Source organism: Poecilia latipinna, unplaced genomic scaffold (assembly GCF_001443285.1).
Source record: "Poecilia latipinna isolate Pla-1442-1.1 unplaced genomic scaffold, P_latipinna-1.0 Scaffold290, whole genome shotgun sequence".
Classification (NCBI taxonomy): Eukaryota; Metazoa; Chordata; class Actinopteri; order Cyprinodontiformes; family Poeciliidae; genus Poecilia; species Poecilia latipinna.
The window spans coordinates 295652-318049 of NW_015112906.1; the positions used below are offsets into that span (position 1 = coordinate 295652).

Consider the following 22398-nt stretch of genomic DNA (forward strand, 5'->3'; position numbering starts at 1 on the left):
GGCGGCGGGGTGGGCCACGGCGGGGTGGGGGGGAGGTGGGTGACGCAGAGGCGGCCGGGGCGCGGGGGGGGGGGGTCACTGAATTTCATCAGCGGCCAGAGGGGGAGACCCAAGTCCGACCCAGACCTCCTGGAGCGGAGAGGAGACGGGAGACGAACATTGTAAATCATCTTTATGGATTGCAGTCATTATTTCAGTGACAACTGAAGTCAGACAAAATTGATTTTTTTTTTTTTTTAAATCAAAAGTGATTAATCCATGAAGTAATTATTGACCTTCCCAATCTGCGGTGCTTGCCTGTCAAACTGTTCTTGTTGCAGGGAAATTGACTTCCTGCTGGGCGGAAAAGCTTAAAACGTCCAAACTTGTCTCGCAACTTTCTTGAATTAAAAGTTCAAATAAAAAAAAATCTTAATTGTAAATAAAAACGGCGTAAATTACGATCCCCTTCCGGTTATTTATCCAGCGTTGACCTTGCGGTCAACACAGAAACGGCGCTTTGAAAGCAGAAATCATCTCCGCCCATATAGGGTTTATTACGGTAGAAGGTGCCACGAAGAAGATAGGAGATTCATGAGGAGCAGTAAGTCACTCCTAAAATATCTGCTCGACAACCTAGCCAAATATATATATATATATATATATATATATATATATATATATATATATATATATATATATATATATATATATATATATATATATTTAAATTATTTAATTAATTAAGAAAGAATCTTCTTCCACCACAAACCTGTATATTGGCCACCTGATGACAAAAAATGTTCCATGAATTTTAATAATAAATGAGAAAACATTACCCAGCAGCAGTGTTTTCTTAGGTCATATCTATTAGAAGTACTCAGATATCTCAGAATCACACAGGGATGAAGGATGTGAAATTCACATTGTTCTACTTAATGATGACCGGGTCTGTAACTTTAGTCATGATGGGTTTTCTCTCTCTCTCTCTCTCTCTCTCTCTCTCTCTCTCTCTCTCTCTCTCTGTCTCTCATATTTAAGGTTTAACTGACCATCTAAGGATTAAAGTTCAATGCTTTATTAGTGCCCTCTGGTGGTCAAATATTTACAACAGTAGGGACGAGGCCCATATTAAAAGTGATTCATAAAGGATGTTAAAGACTAGGACGAAGGTACAGAACAAATTGGAGCTTATTACCAAAAGTAAATAATCAAAATACCAGCGGATACATATAAAAACATTTAATTATAACAAGAGTTTGATTACTGTAATGACAATAAAGATGTTTCCACTGGACTCAATAGTGGCATTTTTGAAGGACATGTGCATCATCATTGTTGACTCTGGTGTCTCTCATCTTCCTTTTGACAGTACCATCAGGCTCTAAATAGGGTTTATGTCCAGTCAGTTTGCTGGTTGACTAAGCATGGTGATACAATGCTAAGCAAAGCAGGTGTTTGTACTTTTGGGCTTTGTGGGCACACATTAAATCCGGCTGGAAAGAGAAGAAACTATCTCAATAAAGCTTCTCAGTGGGCTGGAGCATGGATAGTGGAACTGAGAAAACACAAGTACCAAAATAAGCAGATGACACGATACTGGCTGCAGTTATGCTTGTTGCATGTGCATCTTTATTTCCCTCATAATTTCCTTCTAGTAAACATACCATTAATATGGCTGGATACAGCACTCTGAGAAGTCTGCCGGACAATTGTCAAATCAGCAGTATGCCAGTAAAAACAAATTTGAGTGTTAAAAATCGAATTCTATTGGATCTTCTTTAATATCTTTTAAAATACATACTTTGGGGTTTTCATTCCAAGTAATGTTAATCAAATTTGACAAAAATAAGTACTTGAGATTTAGCGCCTTGCATATAAATTTATAACTGAACACAAGTTTCACATTTTTAATTGAATTTTTTGACAATAACTTAGAGTTGCACATGTAAGTACCTTTTCCAATAATAATATGTCACATTTTCTTCTATACAAGTCTAACTTTGAAGGCTTGTTAACCTGAAGACGACAAAAAGACAAATGTAGGCATTCTTGCGTTCCAGTGACACGTTGCAAGTAGATATAAGATAATTAACCTGAGGTGATTCCGTGTGTGTGTGTGTGTGTGTGTGTGTGTGTGTGTGTGTGTGTGTGTGTGTGTGTGGTTACAGGCAGAACTGCATCTGTGTTTTACACCGTCGTGAGGGGGATGATCGTGCAGGTCATCACAGCCTGACAGGGGGGAGCTTACAGCGGAGAGAGAGGGCGGCTGAGTGAGAGAGGGAGAGTTGGGTGATGAGATGGAGAGAGGCAGGAGATCAGTGCGCAGCAGATGCACAAGGTGCTCCTTGTTCGCTCTCAGATCTGTAGCAGCATCAGTCACAGATTAGACATGAGCAACCTCGAAAAGTAGCCTCTTACGGTGGATACAAACCTGGTGGATTGTACTTGTCTTTCTCTTGGACTCCAGGTCACTGGAAACCCGGGAGGTTATTATTTTACGCACACGTGCTCAACGCAGTTCCCTGGATGTTGGGATTAAAAAACCTCTCGGATCTTTTCTGGCACAATGAGACTCGTGAATTTAATGGATCTAAGCACCAAATAGGAGTAAAATCTATTTTCGGGCAGCGCTTGCAGCCGGCATGGCTTTACCAAACTCACCGGGCTCTCCCGAATCGGGGAAGCCCAGCCCCAACGTCATAGACCTGGGGACTATCTTTGTTGACTCGGACATCATATTTGGCTTCACAAGTCACCTGCTGAGGAGAAAAGCAAAGGTAAGAGCGACTCTTCGGGGATGAATAAACACTTGAGGAAATATGATGAGGGAAAACAGTTGGGATCCAGAAAAAACGATGCGCCCAGGAGCGCTCCTCTCCGAGATTCAAACGCATCTTGCAACGTCCCTTCTCTTTATCTCAGATTAATTCAAACTCTTCAATTATTATTTTTTTTTAGAATTCTAAAATCTATTTTTTTTTCCATAAATATAACCCAACATTTATATAAATCTCTACAAAAAATGCAACACTGTGGTTAATGACATTTATCGAAAAGCAGAAGATGATTATCGTAAAACGTTCTGGGCATGTTTGTGTGAAACAGAGATTGTTATATTGCACATAATTCTCTCATCCGAATCTATAACGCCCTAAAGGTCTTGAGATTATCTCTATCCAACTTCAAAACTATTAGAGAAGATGTTTTCTGGCTTAAGTTGGAGTTTAACATGGCATATAGTCTGTAATAAGAAATGACACGTACAAAACTAAGGACAGAGACAATTTAGAAACCCTTTTCAGGGGTGGCCACCGTGGCTGACATCACCCACATGAAATATTCAAAGTTTACTAATTAAATATTAAACCCATAGTGAAGCCCTTTAATTCAAGTCTGAGAAATGCCGTTTTGTTCTTTACCCAGACGATGGCGCCAGAGTCCCATTAACGACGCGCAGGGGCGATGCTCTTGGACTGAAAGTTGTTTAATTTTTTGTTAAACTAACTCCTTAGTTATATATATATATTTAAATGAAGTCATTGTTTTAGATTAATCATCTAAAGTTAATCTACTTGACCTAATTTCAGGATTATAAATTAGCATTTTAAATTTCCATATTTCCATTTAATGCGTAGAGCACCATGTCTACGTATTTATACGAGAATAATAAAAGAAACATCTTAAATAATTTAGCTGTCAAAAGAGCTTTTAAACTTTCTACTCTAGAATAATGAGACCCCACCCAGGGGCAGAAAGTTTGTTTCGCCCTCCCACTTCAGCAGGCTACACCGCCTCCTCTATTGATCTGCCAAAAAACTCCTGCGCTGCTTGCAAACTTATGGACAAGCTCCCTTGTTACTTTGGCTGTGCAGCTCTTGCCAACGTGCAGTGTGATAGATGACAGTGAGTCTAATTTTCAGAGTAGCCTATGGCTCTGCCTCGCGTTTTTCACTTTGACTTTGACGAAAGATTCTCCTGAAGGTGTAAACCTCGGATCTGGGAGAATGAGAACGTTTGAGGGCATTTTGGCTTCTGATGGAGAAGACCTCCACAGCCGCGTGTTCACTGTAAGTGTGTCACAATCGGGGTGAACTATTGACTACGTCTCCATTCTTGTTTAACCTGCATCTCTCTGTTCTGCGCACTCAAAAGGTGCTCTTGTTTACCTCTGTCACCTGTACGCACCTGACGCATGAACTGCTAACCTGATAAACTTCTTCTTCTTCTTCTTTTCTTTTTTTCTTTTAAATCTTGTGCTGAAGGTGGAGGGATGTCCCAGTGGAGAGTCCGCGGTGAGCCCCAGGAAAAGATTTCACTCAGCGGAGGAAGCGCGATGCAGCAGCCGTCCTCCACCTGAGGGCGCCGGGTCAGTTTCCATCACCGAGTCGGAGGAGAAAGGAGGCTTTTGCCAGCAGTGCCAAAGGAAGGTGTCGGAACTGAAGAAACAGGCGCAAACTCTGGCTGACCACAACTCCTTAAAGGTTAGTTTATATTCCCTCAGGCAAATCTCCCTTCCCCATTTAGTTCCCCCACCATATATTGGGGCAAGAAAGTACCCCATGTTGGTCCCATGGGGTTTTCTCAATCTGGTGGGGTCTAAGTAGACCCTGATTGTCTTCACTAAATACAACCTATATGGTAAAACCAATTGGACACCTTAAATTGTACAGTACATTTAGGACCCATGTGAGGTAGCTGGAATCCCAGTGTTGGGTACCATACTGGTAAGAGATGGGCTCCCAATAGTTCTCACATGGGATGGTTCAGAGGCCACACAGTGGCCCCAGGTAATGTTTTGTAAACGTTCAATGGAGGACAACCTGTATCAGTCCTATATGTGTATTTCAAAGAGAGAATTGCTAGTCAGGAGTTTAAAGTACACTTTCAACATGTGGTCCATCCTGGATGGAAATATAACCTGTGGCAGCAAAACTAATCTGGCATTCTACATGGGTGTTGGCTGGCTGTTAAGAAACTGCATCTCAATTACACATCACTTGTGGGTGCCATATTAGTTCCAATTGTTTTAACCAGAATTTGTAACATGTGGACAATATCAGCGGGGAAGCATTTTTAGCCAATATCCTATAATATTGGCCCATATGTGAACATATGTGTGGAGAAGGTGGTTTTGGACTCCTGATTATTAATTCTCACTCTGAGTTGCTTCTTTGAAGATGTTTGTCTCCTTCATATGTTCTTGCCCTTGTTATTCACTGTGGGTTGAAGGACAATGAAGTTCCACTTGCTATTTTCTAACAGAACCTAGAAGACTCTCATCATTCTCTTGTGGCATTATTTATTGCTCTACTTGACTTCAAATGCTGGCCTTGGATGTGAAACTGGACGCTTTTGAGACATTTAAAGTGGTCCCCTTTGTTCTACCAAACAATGCTTATCTTTTTTTATGTCGCTGTTGGGTGTGGGGGGTACGGGGGGTGTCCACGGGCCTGAAACGACTGGGCCGCTCACGTTGGAGGCTAAGGAGGAAGTTCAGTCCCAGTCGGCCTTCGATGTCCATTGAAAGTGTTCCTGTGCTGCTGCTCCCAAAATTCCCACCACTGTTAAATATAGGTTTTGCCCCCACTGTTGTGGCGGGCTGGGTTTGTCCTCTGGTCCGTGCTCCTTTGTTATAATTTTTTGTCATTAAAGGGGGGAGAATTTCAACATGAGATTGAGTTTCATCACTTTAGGGTTCACCTGTAATCCCACAGCACCTGTGGTTCAACCAGGAGCAGCTGTTCAAAAGGACAAGGGGACATTTCTCAACCACCTGGACTCCTTATGTGTGGTCTGTCCATTATGAGAAGTTCAGAGCACATCTGTATTCAGCTATCAGGTATATCCACTTCATATATCCATAAAGGCTTCACTTGAGTCCTGTCATCTGTCATTGGAACTGACCTCTTGTGTTTAGTGACAGACCCTCTGGCAGCACTTTGTGGTTCTCTCCAGGTGCTCTAAGAGGAAGAAAGAGATGAAGACCTCCTCTTTACCCACTATTTGCTCTTGTTGAAGGCTAAATGAGGCCTTAATTCCAGGGTGGCAAGCAGTGATGGCTGGGTACTGTTGTTGTGCGGTGGCTGTGGTATGGCGTCCTCTAGGCGAAAGGATAAAAACCTCATTGTCTTTTTGAGGTTTGAGTAGCTCACCTGTTGGGCCTCATAGGATGGATGATTGGTTCCAAATTACTTCCTCCATGGAGGGTGTAAGGTCAGCGGGGTCACTCCCGGGGCCTGCTGGTGTGTCTGGGATCCTGCAATCTGCTTTGATTTGGACAGTGTTTGGGTCTGTCCTGGGAAAAACCAAGAGCGGAGACTGTTTACCCGAGGTCACACTTCCCCACCCTCCCAATCTGCCTGCAGACCTGCTTTTTTTTTTTCTTCTTAAGAGGAAGTCACTCAGTCCCCAGACATCCCCTCTCTCTGCATACTGTATTGTTTGAATACAGTAGTAGTATCAGGAGGACTAAAATTCAAGGAAGAGTGAATGTGCTTTCCAACATCAAGCCTGCTGGAGGGAAAGTTGACTTTTCACACACTCTGAAGCCTCCCAGACAGTTTTTTTTTGTATTTTCCTGTTTGGGTCTGGAGGAACGTGCTTACAGTATGTCCCACAAGAAAGCTGTGGAAGCGAGGGCCCCTCCCTTTGTGTCTGCAATTCAGCACAGCTTTGTCAAAAAGCCACCAGTTGTGTGAGGAAACAATGTGCAGGGGAAAATTAGTAACATGCAAAAGTATTCATATTAAAATTTATGCTTTGAATTATGCAATGATAAATCTACAAATTTCAACGTGTTCTACTGGTATTTCACATGACAGGCCAATGGAAAGTGGGGCTGTAAAATTTAAGTACAACAATACAAATTTATTTATTTATTTTTTTATAAAATCCAGGCCTAAATCCAATTGAGATCTGAATAGCTAGAGCTATTTTGCAGAGAAAAAAGATGCAAGTCTGGGGATGTGCACAGCTGGTATAGACATTCTTTGAAAACTTGCCACTGCAAAGGCAGAGCAAAACAGGATTCCTTAAAGCAGTGGTCCACAACTTCTAATTGGAATCCCCTGTTCTTGCACTGAAAAAAACATTTTTGGCCACCATCATCACCAAAAAGTGCTTACATGCACACTTGTGCAGACACAAAGATGCAGAGTTGCATAGGCTTATGTCTATGTGCACTTTGTGCTTGCACACATTTGGCACCAATACCAAAAATAACATTTCACTAATTAATCATTATTTTATTCACAGTCCTGCAATTCTTTCTTTCTTTCCTCCATGCTGGATGCCTTAACTCGTTTCATGTTGTCCAGACATTAAATGCTTCTGTCTAAATGTAGGTGCCAACCCCCATACTTTATTGAATCAAGGGATTTCGCCTATTTGATTTGCATACCTAAAACTGTGATGATGAGTGATTCAGCCATTAGTGGTAGACTGTCTGTGTTCCTTAATTTGATTAATTTTAAACTGCTTCTTATGGCCGAACGCAGTGGCTAAGGGATGATTTTAGAAAAAGATTAGTGCTTAAAACTCCACATCAAAGAAACCACTAAGCTCCTTACTGTAATCAGAGGATCTGTCAACAATTGCTGCAAACTGATAGGAGTTTGACTGGAACCTCCGCCCACAAAGTCTCACTGCAGAGCGAAAATCTCTGACATGAAAGAATCCCTAATACGAAGTTAAGAGATACACTGGTATCCTGATTAGATGCAGGAAAAATAACCAAATTGTTTTCCCGTTGCAAACCTGCCATCTTCTCTGTGAGCTGTTTGCACAGGAGCAGAGGGAGGCCTAAATTAGTTAGTTCACAGACCTCTATAAATGCAACAAATCACCTGCTGCCAGGAAAGATTATTATTCCTCGCCTCGGGCCAGGTTGAAGCAAATCAGACCAGATAACGCACAAACATTTCTATCTTTCCTGTTTGAAAGGGATCACTTTAATTGCATTTGCGGAGCTCACCGAGAGATAACATTCAGCGAGAATGAAAGTCAGAAAGGTTGGATTTCTTTTTGACCAATGGGACATCTAAAATCTTAATTATTCTCTTGTTTGCTTAAACTAAATCTTGTTTGTTAAAACTAAAGTGGAAAAATACAGACCTGCTTTTATTCAACAACATTTTGCTCTTAACATTTTACCTTATACAATTTGATATATTTTCCTCTGCAGCTCTGATTGAGTGTTAGAGAATCATTTTCTAGCTGGCACCTCACCCTCTGTGTCAAGTCATTAGTTGCCTCTAAAAGGTTTTCATCCATTATTTGTTAAAGAACTGCATACCTACAGCATAATTCTACCACCACCATATTTTATAACAGGCATTGCGTCTTTAGGGTGATGCTAGTGTTAGCTTTCTACCATGTGTAATGTTTTGCATTAACTTAAATATTTCAACTTTGTTCTCATCTGGGTAGCACTTTCTTCTATGCATTTGTTGTGTCATTTATCGATTGTGACAAACTGAACTTCTTATGTCCTTTCTGTGTCCGTTCTTCCATAAAGGCCAAATATGGGAGGTTTGTGTCTAGTTCTAATAGTTTTGATTGTTCCACCTGAGATGAGGATCTCTGCAGCTTTTCCAGAGTTGCCAAATGCTTTTTGGCTTGGAATCTAAGTGAAATACTTTGAAAATGACAAAAAAATAAAACTTGACACAGTGTATGAATACTTTGTCAGCACATTTACAGTGATATCAGTTCAGATCCTTTTAATGTCCAAGTAATAAGTCGGTGTATTATACACTTTATAGCTTCTTAATTGTCTTATATCATGTTTATACTGATTACAGAAACTTGGATGCATCAACATGATTCAGTGCTTTCTATTCTCTGAGCCAATCCTGGATTGGAGTTTGCTGCAATGCAGAAACTGCAGATTGCTTTTACTGGTACTGTAACAGTTCCTATTAAATATTGAGATTTATGAATATAGAAGCAACAGTAGACCTTGTGAGGTAAATTAGCATGCAGACGGATTAAAAGATAATGTCCTGCAGGCCTGCGAGGGGTTGAAGCTGTTGGAGGTTAAGGTCGGCCTCGCCTTTCCTGGGACCTTTGCACTGTGGAATCAGAAACCTTGACCATTAATCAGGCCACTGGAGACCATCTAGTGAATCTACAACCAAGTGGGATCCTGTACATGGAGAGAAAGTACACTACGGCTAATCATGTCTCGGATGTATGCACAAAGCGTCTCTGGCTCTTATGGATCGTGTACATCCATGTGACTACGAATGTGGCTGCACAAATTAATTTATACCATCAGTCGTCTTGCAGGGTTTTTTTTTTCCTACTTTGAATTAATGAATTATGGGAGGAATAATTTTCATAAATGACTCACTGGGATTCATGTTGGATTTGTTTCATTTTTGTTCCTCATTTGATCATCAGTCCGCTCAAATGTAAGTCATGTTGGTGTGTCTGTAGGTGTCTCAGATCAGGTTCCTGAAGCAGCAGAGAAGCTCGTGTTTGATGCATTTAGATTGCGTCAAAGCCGGCATGCCTTTCTTTTTTGCCCAAGGCAAAAATGCTCAGCTTTATTGGAATATTTCTTTAAAGATGACAGTGATGCGCATGGACGCATGCGGATGTACAAGCAACTGCAATAAACATGAAAAAGTCAGCTCGATTTAACTGCGAGGTTTCTCATGCAGATTGTCGCTTCTTCCTCGATTGCTGACCTCTGTCCTTGCAATCAGTTGTCGTAAAACGTCTGGTAGATTAGCATTTGGGGCAGGGGGTTGCTGGAACAGGTGTGCTGTGCCAATTTCTCAGCAGGAGAGCAGGATGGAGTGACTGGCAGACAGATGGAAGGAAAGACTTTGAAGAGCCCTCCCGGTTGTGAAACTTGAGATAACGTAGAGTTAAAACAGTCCATGGCCATATTGTTTTGTGCACCTTTAAACACCTGAGCCCCAGAGGCTCTCTGTCATATTTGTGTGTGTGTGTGAGCGTGTGTGTGTGTGCTCAGCAGCCTGTTTCACTGCAAAGAGTCAGGGAGGAGATGAGAAACGATACAGGAGAAGAGAGGAGATGAGCTGTGCTCCCGCTTCATCCCTGCATGCAGTGTGACTTCTGCTTTATGGCATGTGGCTATATTAAACTGTAGAGCAATAATCTGGTGTCAAGTGGTGCAGAGACCATAGACATCAGTCATGGTGCTACTGTGCAGCACTGTATGTTTGAGCAGTAGCAGCATGCAGTCGTTTTAGGCCAATTTACTGCTCTCTGTAGTAGATGTTTATACATTCTCTTTCAAGCGAACGGATAGATTTTAGTGTCAAAGAATCACTTTTCTGTATCAGTGAAGCCTTCTTTTTAAAGGTCAAAATCTGATTTCTGCATGTGATCAGAGATTCTGGAAAAATTATTGGTTAATAAATTACTTTTATCCATTTTTTTGTGTGTATTACCTACAGATAAAAGTTTAACTTATGTCCCTAAGCTGTTCATCTTTTCCATAGTAAAGCATAACTGTCATTTTATAAGAAATTTTAATTTAAAATTAATCAACGTAATTACTTTTCATGCCACAACAAAGTACTGCGCTTTCAGTATCTCAGCAATGGGAAGTGTTTCTGCATTTAACACATTACTGTAAATAAAAAAACTTAGATTGATCAGATCAAATTCACTTCTAATGACTTTTTTTGACAACCAGAATCAACAAAAGTCTTCATCTATTAATAAATCTTAACCTGCCGTTCATTTTTTTTCTTTTCTTCCAAACACTCCAGGTTAACCATGCTCTTTAAATAGTGGAACAACTGTGTCAGTAGTTATGTGAGGTGCAGTGAGTTTCTCATTCACTTCCTGCTTGCAGATTTTCACAGCTGGCTCTGCTTTCGAAGCACTTTCACCAGCCACCAGCCTCATTTTCAAACCTCCGGGCGACTCCGGAGTGACGGTCAAATCTTCACTGTGTCCGCTGCAGCTTCATTCTACATCTTTCATTTACCGAACGGGGAAAGTGAATCAGCCCCAGTTGTTGCTCGCTAGTCCACTACTTATTGCAATTGCAAGGAGCAAATTGCCAAGTTAGTGCTGGTAATGGGTTCAGGCTGTGCAGTTGCAGGAGGCTGATGGGTTTTGGTTTGAAAGAGAGCGAGGCCGATGCTCATCCCCATTCGTCAGGAATCGGCCGGAATGCAACACCTGGAGTCACTGCCACTCTTTCCGCCTACGCTGCACTTCAGGCTGCTCAGATGAGCGGCTCCACTGCAGACAGGATGAAACAGGAGCTGACACACAAACACACAACAAGACCCACATTCACAGGTTTATCAGGATGCATCGTTTTCGGGCCATCTGGTTGTTGCTGTTGCGTCTTTGGTGCTGTAATGTTTGCAGAGTTACCTGCCAAAGAGAGCATAGCTATTCTTAAACGTGGATATTCACACCTTCAGAGGTTGAATAGGTTGCAGTGGCTTATTTATTATTGAAATAAAATGAAATAAATAAAGCGAATACTTCAGTTCAGTAATTTTCAAGACATCTTACATGAGTTCTTCAAATGTGCATTGGTGAAATTTTCTAGTCTTGATTTAAATGATCAAGTTGATTAAAGTCTTGAAATGTCAGGCATTCAAATTCATACATCTATGCCCATATATCACATGTTGTACTTGCACACAATACCTATGGGGGTCATTGGAGAAATACAAACAGAACATACAATTTCTGCAATTTTGCAGACTGCTACTCGCTAAATGTTTGACAAGGTTTGTGAAAATCAATTGCATGCTTCTCTTTACTTAGGCTGGATGGTCATTTTTAAAGTTTGAATGTTGAACACATGAACATGCTTTGAACACACTTGAATTAATTGGTGAAACTGCCTCACTAGCATGCTGTCTAGCTCCACAGAGCTCTGCTAATGAGCTAATATTGGAGCAAGGTGTGCTGAAGCAGAGAGACATCGAAAAGTTGCCCTTAAGGACTGGAGTTTGAGGCCACTGAAAGCCATTCTATTTTTGACTGCAACGGTTTATCCAGAAGGTGAACCTCTGTGCCCAGGCGAAAATCGTTTGCCGTCGGTTTGCAACATTTTCAGCTAAATCCATCATATCTTTAATTCTGTCGGCTTCCCTTTCCCTGCTGAAGAAACAGATTGGAAGTTGTTATGCTGGACGTTGAATTTGAAGTGTTTATCCATTGCTTTCTTTTCAATCCTGTTAAAAATAATCGTGTGATAATTATTGTTACTGGTTCATTTACATTATCTTTTGATCATGGATCTGAGTTTGTTCCTCTACGTTTATTCTGGTTCATTCTTACATAACTGGTAGGTAATGCTCCTTGTTCTGCTGCAGTAGTCTCCAGCACCTCTCTGTTCTCTCACTGTCTTCCACTCTCTGTGTGTTTGAAGAATCATTATTGTACATAACAACCTTCGCCCAAAAGAGTTTGCTGCTGTTTGGCAAAGGATTACAAGTTACAAAGAGCCAGACTGAAATGAACAATGAAGCCGAAGCGCAGACTGAGAGGGCGATGTGTTACAGCACTGCACAGATCTACAGAGCATGAGAACAGAGCGGCAGAGGCAGAAATGTCAGTGAACAAAGAACACAAATGAAACAAGATGTGCAGCCATTGGAAAAATGCATCAGCCTGACTTTGTGGATCTAAATATGCAACAGTAAAAGTCTGAAGTCTGAATGAGTGTTTGCTTCTTGCTGTCTTGGATCTCTCAGCGTTCAGCGCTATATGTCACACTGGAGTGAGACGCGCACAATCCGGGCGGTTTGCAGTCCATTATCGAGTCTGATTTAGAGAATTGGAGAGACATTGTTGTTGAGATAAATTTTCAACATGGTGCGCAGACACCGATGGGCTGGAGGTAATCTCCTACTGGCTCCATAAAATGTGCTCAATTGACAGCAGGCCTTGTGGTAGCAGACAAATCGCCTGGCTTATAGCGATGTGCTGAAAGAGAATGCCAGCGTTGTGCATCGTTGCCAAGATGGATATGCAGACAGCAAACTCTGAGCTGTCTGGGCGTGGCTCCCATGTTCAGGGCAAACAGGGGTTTAGCAGAGTGTGATCCCGAGTTGGAGCTGACTTAGCCTTGTTTGTTTTATTCCTTTGACAGAATCAATAAAGAAATTACAAGTCATCTGTCAGTTCAGAAGGTTGCCAGCATTTGGTAACATGTACTTTCAGAAATAACCAGTCAGGCAAGCCTTTTTGGTATTTGCTTCTATAGAGGTGCTTTATGTAATAACTACTTATTACAAGAAACACAACAAGCCAACTTTAGCTCTTCTGAACCCTTAACTGTTTTTACAAAATGTTTGTGCAAGATAAAATTATACATTTAATTTTTGAAATAAAGCTAAAAAGAATAACAACATATCTCATTTCCTTTTTAAATTTCTTCCCAGGATCTAGATAATAGACTATTTCCAAAAGATAATTTCAACATAAATAGCAGTGGTGTCCAACTCCATATTTGTCTGAAAAAAAGCTCTAATTTAATTGTCAGATGTGATAAGATATGACATAATTCATTTATTTATACGTTTAAAGGAGCCTAAAGAAACATTTATACTGTGGAAGTCATTTATATAAGAATCAGAGGTGACGTCACACTGTGTGAGAGGGAGAGCAGTGGTACACAGCTCTGTACTTAATATTTCCCATTTATTTTAATACTAAGAAATGGGGGCTGGGCTCAGGTTCATCATCCATTGCAGAGTTTAGAGACGAGCCGCCACTCCACCAGAACCAGGAGACCCCAAGAAAGACCCAGACCATGGTGGAGGGACTTTACTTTAAATTTAGCCTGGACCTGGGAGAGGGATGTCTAGACCTTTGGACAAGCTAAAGACCAGGAAAGAATGTATGGATGCACATGAATATTTCTTTTTATTGCCTAAAGAACCTTTTACACACCAACAGAAGCACATTGTGGTTGCGGTTTGCGGCCGCTGTGTAAGTGCATCCGTTTGCTTTCACATCATATTTCTCCATTTGTGTCTGTTAGGAGGCACACCAGCATCTTCCGGTGATTCTATTTGTGTAATAGCTGATGGATTCTGTGTTATGATTGGTAAACAGGTAGCGTTAACTCATCTCCCTGGACTTCCTACCTAAGCTTTGGGCTATTTTTTATCATCAGCGGCTTCATTCTGATACGTATATATAGTGCCCCATAAATCCTGGCGAGGTGTGAAAATGCCAGTCAAAGTTCACATTGCTCATGTTCATTTCATGCTTGAGCATCCAGCTCCGCGAGCGAGGGTGACTGCGTGTATTGATGATGTGCGGATGTGCGTGTAAGCACCAGAGAGAAAAGAAAGATGAAGCTCGCTCAAAGTCCCTCCATCTTTTCCACTTTGCAGCAGGAGTCATCCATCTCTCTGGTCGTAACTGCTACCAATTTATGATTGCATTATTACAGTCAGGCTTTTGTCCTCATTGTGACACACGGACACATATCTGGTGGTGACCTGTTTGCTGGAGATTGTGGCTGAACGTTACTTTTATGTTTGTGAAGCTCAGATGGTTTTGCTAGTTATTAGATTTTTACTTTCTAAGCTTTCAAGGACATGGAAATAAATTACATTTCAATCCCCTTTATGGAAATACCCTACATTCTAGATTTGCTCCAAATCATTACGACGCATTGCTTTAGAAAAGAAAGCTGTTTGTCCACCTAGCATTTTTCTTTCAGCCTTAAATGGCCTGACATAATAATTTGTCTGCTGACATTTGAAAGGAAATGGAATAGCCCTGCATTCTGCAAAATGGCAGCCAAGTTGGTTTTATTTCCATAAAAAAAAAAAAAAAAATATGTTGTTGAATTTCTCAACAGGCAGAGCACTGAAAAGGTCATCTGCAATTGTATGGATTTTCATAATGGATTTTTTTTTTGAAGAAAAACTCAATAAAGATACAGTAGGTGTGTTCTTTTCTGAGATTGGCACCTGAGGTTCTTCGAAGCAGTTCAACAAACTTATGTACTTCTAGGAAATAGAGCATCCAAAGGGTACTTTTTGCCTCTTAAAAAGCTTCTGTTAATAAAACAACGCTGCGGTGAGCAGGGAGACGTCAGAAGATGGTGAAACATTTTCCAGTGCAAATGTTGAAATGTTTTTCTTGCAGTAGAATACTTTCATTAGAGCCAAATTCACCACACATTTCTACAACAATATGCAGGTCGGTAGGCAATTTGGGATTAAGTGCCTTGCCCAGGGTCACATCAACATGTGACAGGAGGAAGCTGGAATCGAACCTACAACCTTATGATTGCAAAACAACTGCTCTACCACTGCGGCAGTCACCCCATGTGAAGTCTAATGTTATCGTATAGCACATAAACACTAGTTAATATTGGTTTATTTGGCAGATTTTTTAAAAACAACTGGTTGACAAAAATGCAACCAAAAAGATATTCAAAGTAAAATGGTGTTTGCAGTTTGAATCTGGTTTCCTATTATTCTTTCACAGAAACAACAAAAGCTGTTTTTAAGACTCCCAGGAAGATTCCAAATGAAACTGCTCACTTCGCCAAATATTTTGTTGCCTTTCGCTGCATGTCTGCAACGACTTGGACCAAGAGTTACTGATGTTCCTAAAAACAGCCACACATGGATAATTAGATTTATATTCAAATAGCAGAGCTTTACTGCCTTGAAAAATGTTGACATCTTGAGATGGTCATGACTCCCAGCTGATGCATGCTGAAGTAAACCTTCCATCTCCTCTCTTTTATGATCGGCCTCCCATTAATAGACACGTCCTTTATGCTTCCCCTCTTGTTGTCGCCGTTCTGTTTTATGATGTCACTCTCTTTGGTGGAGAGCTCTGGGCTGCTTTATCTCCTTCATGTGTGCCGAGCACTTAAACTTAAACCTTTCTGTTTACGAGTCCCAAACTGCCTCTTCCCGTCTCTCTGCGTTTCCTGCTCACCTCAGCATCGCCTGTAAAAGATGAGGCATCCTGCTTGTTCAGGGAACTTTGTGGTGCAGACCCCCCCAGCGTAGCGAGCAGCTCCCCTGCTGAGAGTGACATCAAGCTCGCAGAATTTCCTGTGAAGAGTGTGGGCTGTTATGTGGCTCCCCACGTTTTTTTTTGTCCAAATACCTTTTTTTTTTTTTTTTAAAATTTAAGTAAAGATTTTTTTTTTTCATTGTTGGGATAAAATCTTGTATCTTTTTTGTGTTCTTTTGATGGATGATCGTCTCCTATATCAGTCATTTAAAAATGCCTTAATAGGCATCAAGTACTAATATTTGGGGATTCTGACATCCCTACTTTTAGTAAAATGTTTGTTTGGTGGATGAATCTAGTAAAGTTAGGTTGTCTCAATATTTAACTTTCATTTCGAGTTGGTTTTAATTAGAGCTTCATACCTTCTTTGTACCATCTTTAAGGTTTTGCATTTTCGGTTTGCAGTTAATCTTTGAAACAGGCTTCAGGGGTCCGAAGTAATTCTTGTCTCGGTGACGTCTAAATCAAATTGACAGATCGTAACTGTTGTTTACTGCTCTAAATTTATGCATCAAACGAAAACATCACTGGAATGCCTCTGAACATGTCTGTGCAACACGGAAATGCTGTCCCTCAACAGATTCCTGGCACTAAAGGGGTGGAAGTTCCTGGGAAGCACACCTGCGCTTGTGAATCTGATGAATTCCTGCTACGTTTTAGTGGTGAGAACAGGAACTGATGCTGTGATGCTCACACTTGTGATATTTCACTCTTATTAACATAGTTAAAATGTTGATTTAGAAGTGTTTTTTTTTCTTTTTTTACTAAATACGGGGCATCTGATATATTTTTTTAAAGGTAAATGTTTAATATATCATGTTTATAGATTAATTTATGCAAAAATCACAATTTTGCAGCTTTTTAATAATTACATTTATGGTGGCCAAAAATGCAAGTTGAATGTACTGCTTGACTTGAAACTAATATGGGTTCTTCAAACACATGTGCGGTTTCACTGTTTTTAAAGCAATTTCACATTTAAGCAATATGCAGACAGACAGTTTTCTCCTGAAATGATCCACTTCGTCAAGATCTTAAATGTAACTCGTGTTACATTTAACTTTATGGCATGACATGGAGGCGATCGCAAGGAATGATGGTGATCTTCATGCACTAATTGGTGAAGCCCATATACTATACTAGATTTTCTACCACACTTTACTTTTTCCTTCCACTTAACTTTCGATTTATATGCCAGGACACAGAACCCTGTCTGTTCTGTAGCATCTCCTTGTCGATCTTTGTCTTTGTCTCTCCTTCATTGTGTCAGTCACATCAGGGATAATATTTCATATTATAAAACCTTTTCTGTTGTCTTATGATATTTTAAAGAAATACAATTATCAAAATGACCTGAAATATTTTGTAATATATCAGTATATTATTGAAATGTATCTACTTGAGTTGAACAGCTAAACTTTTCAATGATGTTGTTACATCACTGTGATGCACCTGCGTCTCCAGTGACGTGTGACTTTCAGACACAAATAGGTAAACACATTTCTGCTCAGATGTGTCCTAACATTTCCGCTGGCCTTGTGAACCAAAGTCACACGGTCATTACCATGTCCACGTTACCCCCTTCCTTCCCCTTTGGTCCAAGGCTGACCCCTCGGCGCTCCCTCGCCCCATGCTGGGCCTTTATGTCTTCATCTCTTTGTGAGAGCAGAGCTGTTTTGGCTGCGCAGTCCAGCCAAGGGCTGAATGCTGGACACACTTGAACTCCCACAGATGCAGACACCACAGACCAGGTTTGAACTGAATTTGACCCATCTGATGTGTTCGCCTGTGTGTCTGTCTCTTTTGTGTGCTCGGCACGCAAACATTTGCACAACTTAAAAACTAATTGCGCGTTCCTGACAGAAGGTGATTCCCACACTAGATTGTAATATAAAAAGTAATTCCCATTCTAATTGTTAGGCCAGAGGGTGTCATAAAAGCAATAAAGCAGCTTTTAAAAGTCATGCTATGGTGCTATTTGGATGGAGAGCTGAAGACCCCTGCAGCAGTGGAACAATGCTTAATTAGCTCATAAACAAAGGCTAGCGGGGGATCAAAAAGGGCAATCAAAGTTTCTCACTCCTTTGAAATTCTCACACTGTCTACAAAGCCATCTCTAATGGCTCCGTCACCCTGGTTGTTGTGTCTTACTGCGGTGCGCTTCCTGACAACATAAAAGACGCAGATTTCAAAAAGAGCTATGGACAGGAGATCCAAGCTGGGAACCACTCCCCTCTCCAGCCTTCCTCTCTCTCTCTGCGAGACGTTTATCCTCTGCTTACCCTTCAAGTTTGATGTTTGGGTCCCCCCAGCGAACGCCGCTGCTTAAATCTTTCCTGTCTCAGTCTTGTGTCCGTGACTGAGGCAGTTTGTTTTTGGACAATGGGCCGCGACAAGCTTTTGAAAGCTTGTCTGGACGACAGGTGTGCATCAGGTGTGTGTGTGTGTGTGTGCATATGCTCCTCTGTGGTGTTTTTGGAACCCTTTGTTGTTTTTTTTTTTTTTTTTTTTATGCCTGGACACGAGCCTCTTTAAAGAAAACAGACACGAGGACAGCATGGCAGCAGGCCGGAGGCAATCTCTGCTTGTTTGTGCGACTACGTTATCATCTCCTGTTTCCTGTCAAAACAGGAAAGGACAGGGGCGAAAATGGAGGAGTAGGAAAGTGCTGCCTTGATGTATGTTGGCTGGAGGTCCAGCTCTGGCTGACGGTGACCCTCCCAGTCAGGAAAAACAGACCTGTTCTGGGTGTAACCCACAGTGGGATACTTCACGGCGTTATTTTTATCACTTTCACAAAGCGCGGCAGGGGGATGCCTTTCCCAGCTGTTGACACAGGTTTGGGTAATTTTTGTCCCTAAAACGGTGCAGGAGATCTGAGAGCCATCCCATCTGGCCGTGTCCCGTTGGCTGGCAGCCTCACATGTCTCTGTTTAGGAAGGGAAATCCTTTTTGGCGTGATGTTAATCATAAAAGCGAGACACTCCTTCTCTCTGGGTGATCTCTAGACCTCAATCACAATACCTTTTCCGTCAGGCCGGAGGTGTCAAATGATTTTATCCATCCATCACACACGTTCTGTAGATCTTTACAAAGGCTAGCTCTATTCCGCTGCAGGCACGGAACAGAGCTGCAAAAAGCTTTGTTTTAGAGTGCAGCTTTGAGGAAATTCTGATCAGTGGAGAGCTACGAGAGCGCTGATGAAATATCAGGTAAGAAAAACAAGTAAGTCAAAAAAAGGACAAGACCTTTTCACTTCACATTAGGCGTTATTCAAAATCATTACTATTTTAGAGCTGCTCTTATAGTTTGAAATCCTCTAATAGAGATGCTAGAGAAAGTGTCTGAGGTATCGTCTTTATGGCGCCCAAGCACTTCCCTTCCTCCACTCCTTACTGCAGACAGCTGGTCAGCTGGCTGAAATACAGCTTTTACACATTACAGTTGAATACAAATTAGCCAAACTGGGCTGGCTTTGAAAAGATTTCAGTTATCAAATAACACAATCATAAAGTGGAAACTAAAGGAGTTTCATTCATCACTCTTATTTTGTTAACATTGTTTTAAAACTACGGTTGTTTTGTGTTAACGTCTTGTAGAGTATTATCTCAAAGTTAGGGCGATGTGTGCATTTATACCTCTAATGCCTCATTATGCATATACAACACATATGTTCAGATGCAATACTGGAGTTCTTTGCTGGCACCTAGTGGTGCGTTTCATTCAGATTATTTACAGTTTAGCTAATTTGTATTAGCTAAACTGTCCTCCTACATGTCCTTTGTTCAAATGACCAGTTTGTGTACATTTGTGAATCTGTTGGATAATAATGTGTTATGCATTTGATAAAAGATTCAGGCAGCAAAGAGTTAAGCAATCAATGACAGCCTAGCTGCTTAGCAGAAAGCCCAACTAATTGCCCAGCAATAAAGAGAAGAAAGAGGAAAAAGGAGCTGGTGGCCTTTATTCACAACAATCAGAAAAGAAACTAACAGAGCGAGATCCCAAGGTCAGGCAGGGCCACTTTTACTTCACTTAGTGCATGCTTACTCTAATTTAGTGATTTGTTGTATCAACTTCTAATTAAATTAAATAATACGGCAACATTCATACAAATTAGAAGAAACCTGGACAATGAGAGTTATTACAGATGTTTCTTTTAGGGGTGGAAAGGCTCTTTTATAGCAGTCTATGTTGCTGCAGATCTGAACTAACCTCTGACTGAAGCCTGTTTGCACCCGCTGCGGCACTACTACTCATTACATACTAATTGCCAAGTTTTCAGCTGATCCCTGTAACTAATCAGAATAAGGTAAATGTCCAACCTGTCCACAAGGACACATGCAGTGATCTCAGATGTTCATCTAACACAGGCCTGAGTGACCACAACAATATCCTGGATAAGAAAAAGATTTTTCCTCACCGTTTCCTGTTGTTTGTGAAATTTTTTTTCATGGTTTGATTTGATGAACAAGAAACTATACGGTAAACACCAGCAGTAGCTCCTTCGGCGTGTAGTTTCCAGATTGGCAGCGGGGGACCTGATCTTCTCTCCGTGACCCAGATTAAGACGTGTGTTCTCTCTGTCTAAGGTCAACACCATCAGCGCGGAGGTCGGAGTTCAATTGTCTTTCTTGACGGGGCTTTAGTTGGGGTTCTCGATCTCCAGCAGAAGGCCACATCTGGGCTGACCCCTGTGAGTTGTGAAATTAGCTGCCCTTCGACCCCTTCGCTCCAACAATCAAACCCTGAGCACGGTGAGGGCGTGCTTCTGCATCCCCCGATCTGCTTCACATCTGACTTTGTGAATGTGTGTCTGAAAAAAGTATGGATGTAGCATGTTATTCAGTCTCGTATGAAGTCATTAGTTGTAAGAAGAAACTCATGAGAGGCAAGGAGATGAGTCTGCATCCTAAACTTGATACCTTTAGGTTTGTGTCCCTGTCTTAGTCTCATAAGTCTTTGTCTTCTGTGGTTGTTTGCTCAAACCTTTGTTTAATTCTATTATATGCGGTAATAAGTGTCACTCATGAATACAGCAACAGACCGACTCATATAAATACTGTTGTAATATTCAACAAAATATACAAATCACATTCCAGATTGAAAGCTTTCACGTTGTTTGACACCTTCTGTCATTATATTGCCTCTTCTTGTGCCGTCCAGCTGTTAACAAGCTGCAGTCTCAGGATTACATGTCTTCCCATCAATCTGAATTCCTCCACTTTTTCTGAGATCTGTTGTTCCGACAATTTAGGAGAGCAGAGCAGACAGAAAGCGCTAACTTCAGGGTTTCCCATGTCGGTGCCTCTGACATACACACATGAAAAAGTATTCACAAAGCATGGATGTCATTTTACAACCACAAACTTTTGCATTTTTTTTGAATTTGTGTTTGATTTATCTATCCTATACAAGTCACACAGACTTTTCAGGGCTGGGACTTAGAAGTTAAATTCTCCTTGGTCAGAATAGAAAAAGAGCATTTTAAACATCAACTTTTATGTGCCGGCAGAGATTTATAATTGGATTTAGGTCTGAACTTTGACTAGACCATCATTGTGCTACGATATAAACATTCCGTTGTATCTCTGGCTGCATGTTTTTGAAGATCTCCTGCTGGAAGGTGAACATCCATCTCAGCCTCAAGTCTTATCTAGTGTAGGTTTCTTTATTCCTCTAAAGAAATATATCACCACAGCATGACACTGCCACCACCCGTTCTTATCACCACATGTTGCAAAATGCCACACTTAGTATTTTGCATGTAAAAAGTTAAAGTTCAATCTAATGGAACAATAGCAGCTTCTTGCACGTTTACTGCCCTGCACTGATTGTGATGAACTCTAGTCATTTCTTGTGACTTTCTTCTTGGCTCTCTTCCCTAAATGGACATGTTTATTAACAGATTCTCAAATCGGAGCTGTTGATCTTTGCAGCTCCTTCAAAGATCAATTTAGAGTGATGTACTAACAGGCATGTTATTGGATTGTGGAGAGAAGCCAAAGTTCCTGGAGAAAACCAACACATGCACACGGCTCTGCATAAAATGATTCTGACTGAGGTTTAAACCCAGGATTCCTCTGCTGGCAGGCAGCATTGATGATAACTGCTGCGCCAGGCAACCCTTTCGAATGATTTCATTACTAAAATCAAATGAAATACAAAATAAAATTAATTTTAATCATATTCTTTGAACATACTTTGAGGTATAGAGGAGATAACTGCAGAGAGCGACACCAAATCCATGGAAAACTACGTCTGAATTAGCATATTTCAATTTTTTGGTGAAAATGTTTAAGGAGCTTCGAGTTGTAGTCCACAACGTTGTTTTGCAGGATGCTATTGTTCCTAAAACACAAAGTGAAAAAATGTGCATGTGGAAAAATTTTGATAAGCTAAGCATTTTCA

The 22398-nt window shown here is 41.0% G+C and overlaps 1 protein-coding gene across 3 annotated transcripts in view; it reads left to right on the forward strand.

Annotated features, from left to right (window-relative positions):
- Positions 1 to 2311: 2311 nt before the first annotated feature.
- Positions 2312 to 22398, forward strand: part of kif26ab (kinesin family member 26Ab) — a 79813-nt gene continuing 59726 nt past the window's right edge. For 2 of the 3 annotated variants that reach the window (XM_015034191.1, XM_015034192.1), the window contains exons 1-2: positions 2312 to 2759; positions 4245 to 4463. In XM_015034191.1, the coding sequence (XP_014889677.1) occupies positions 2625 to 2759; positions 4245 to 4463 (354 nt within the window). In that variant the 5' untranslated portion in view covers positions 2312 to 2624. Of the gene's footprint in view, positions 2760 to 3770; positions 4050 to 4244; positions 4464 to 22398 lie in introns of those variants that run through there. The other variant, XM_015034193.1, reaches the window with a different exon arrangement.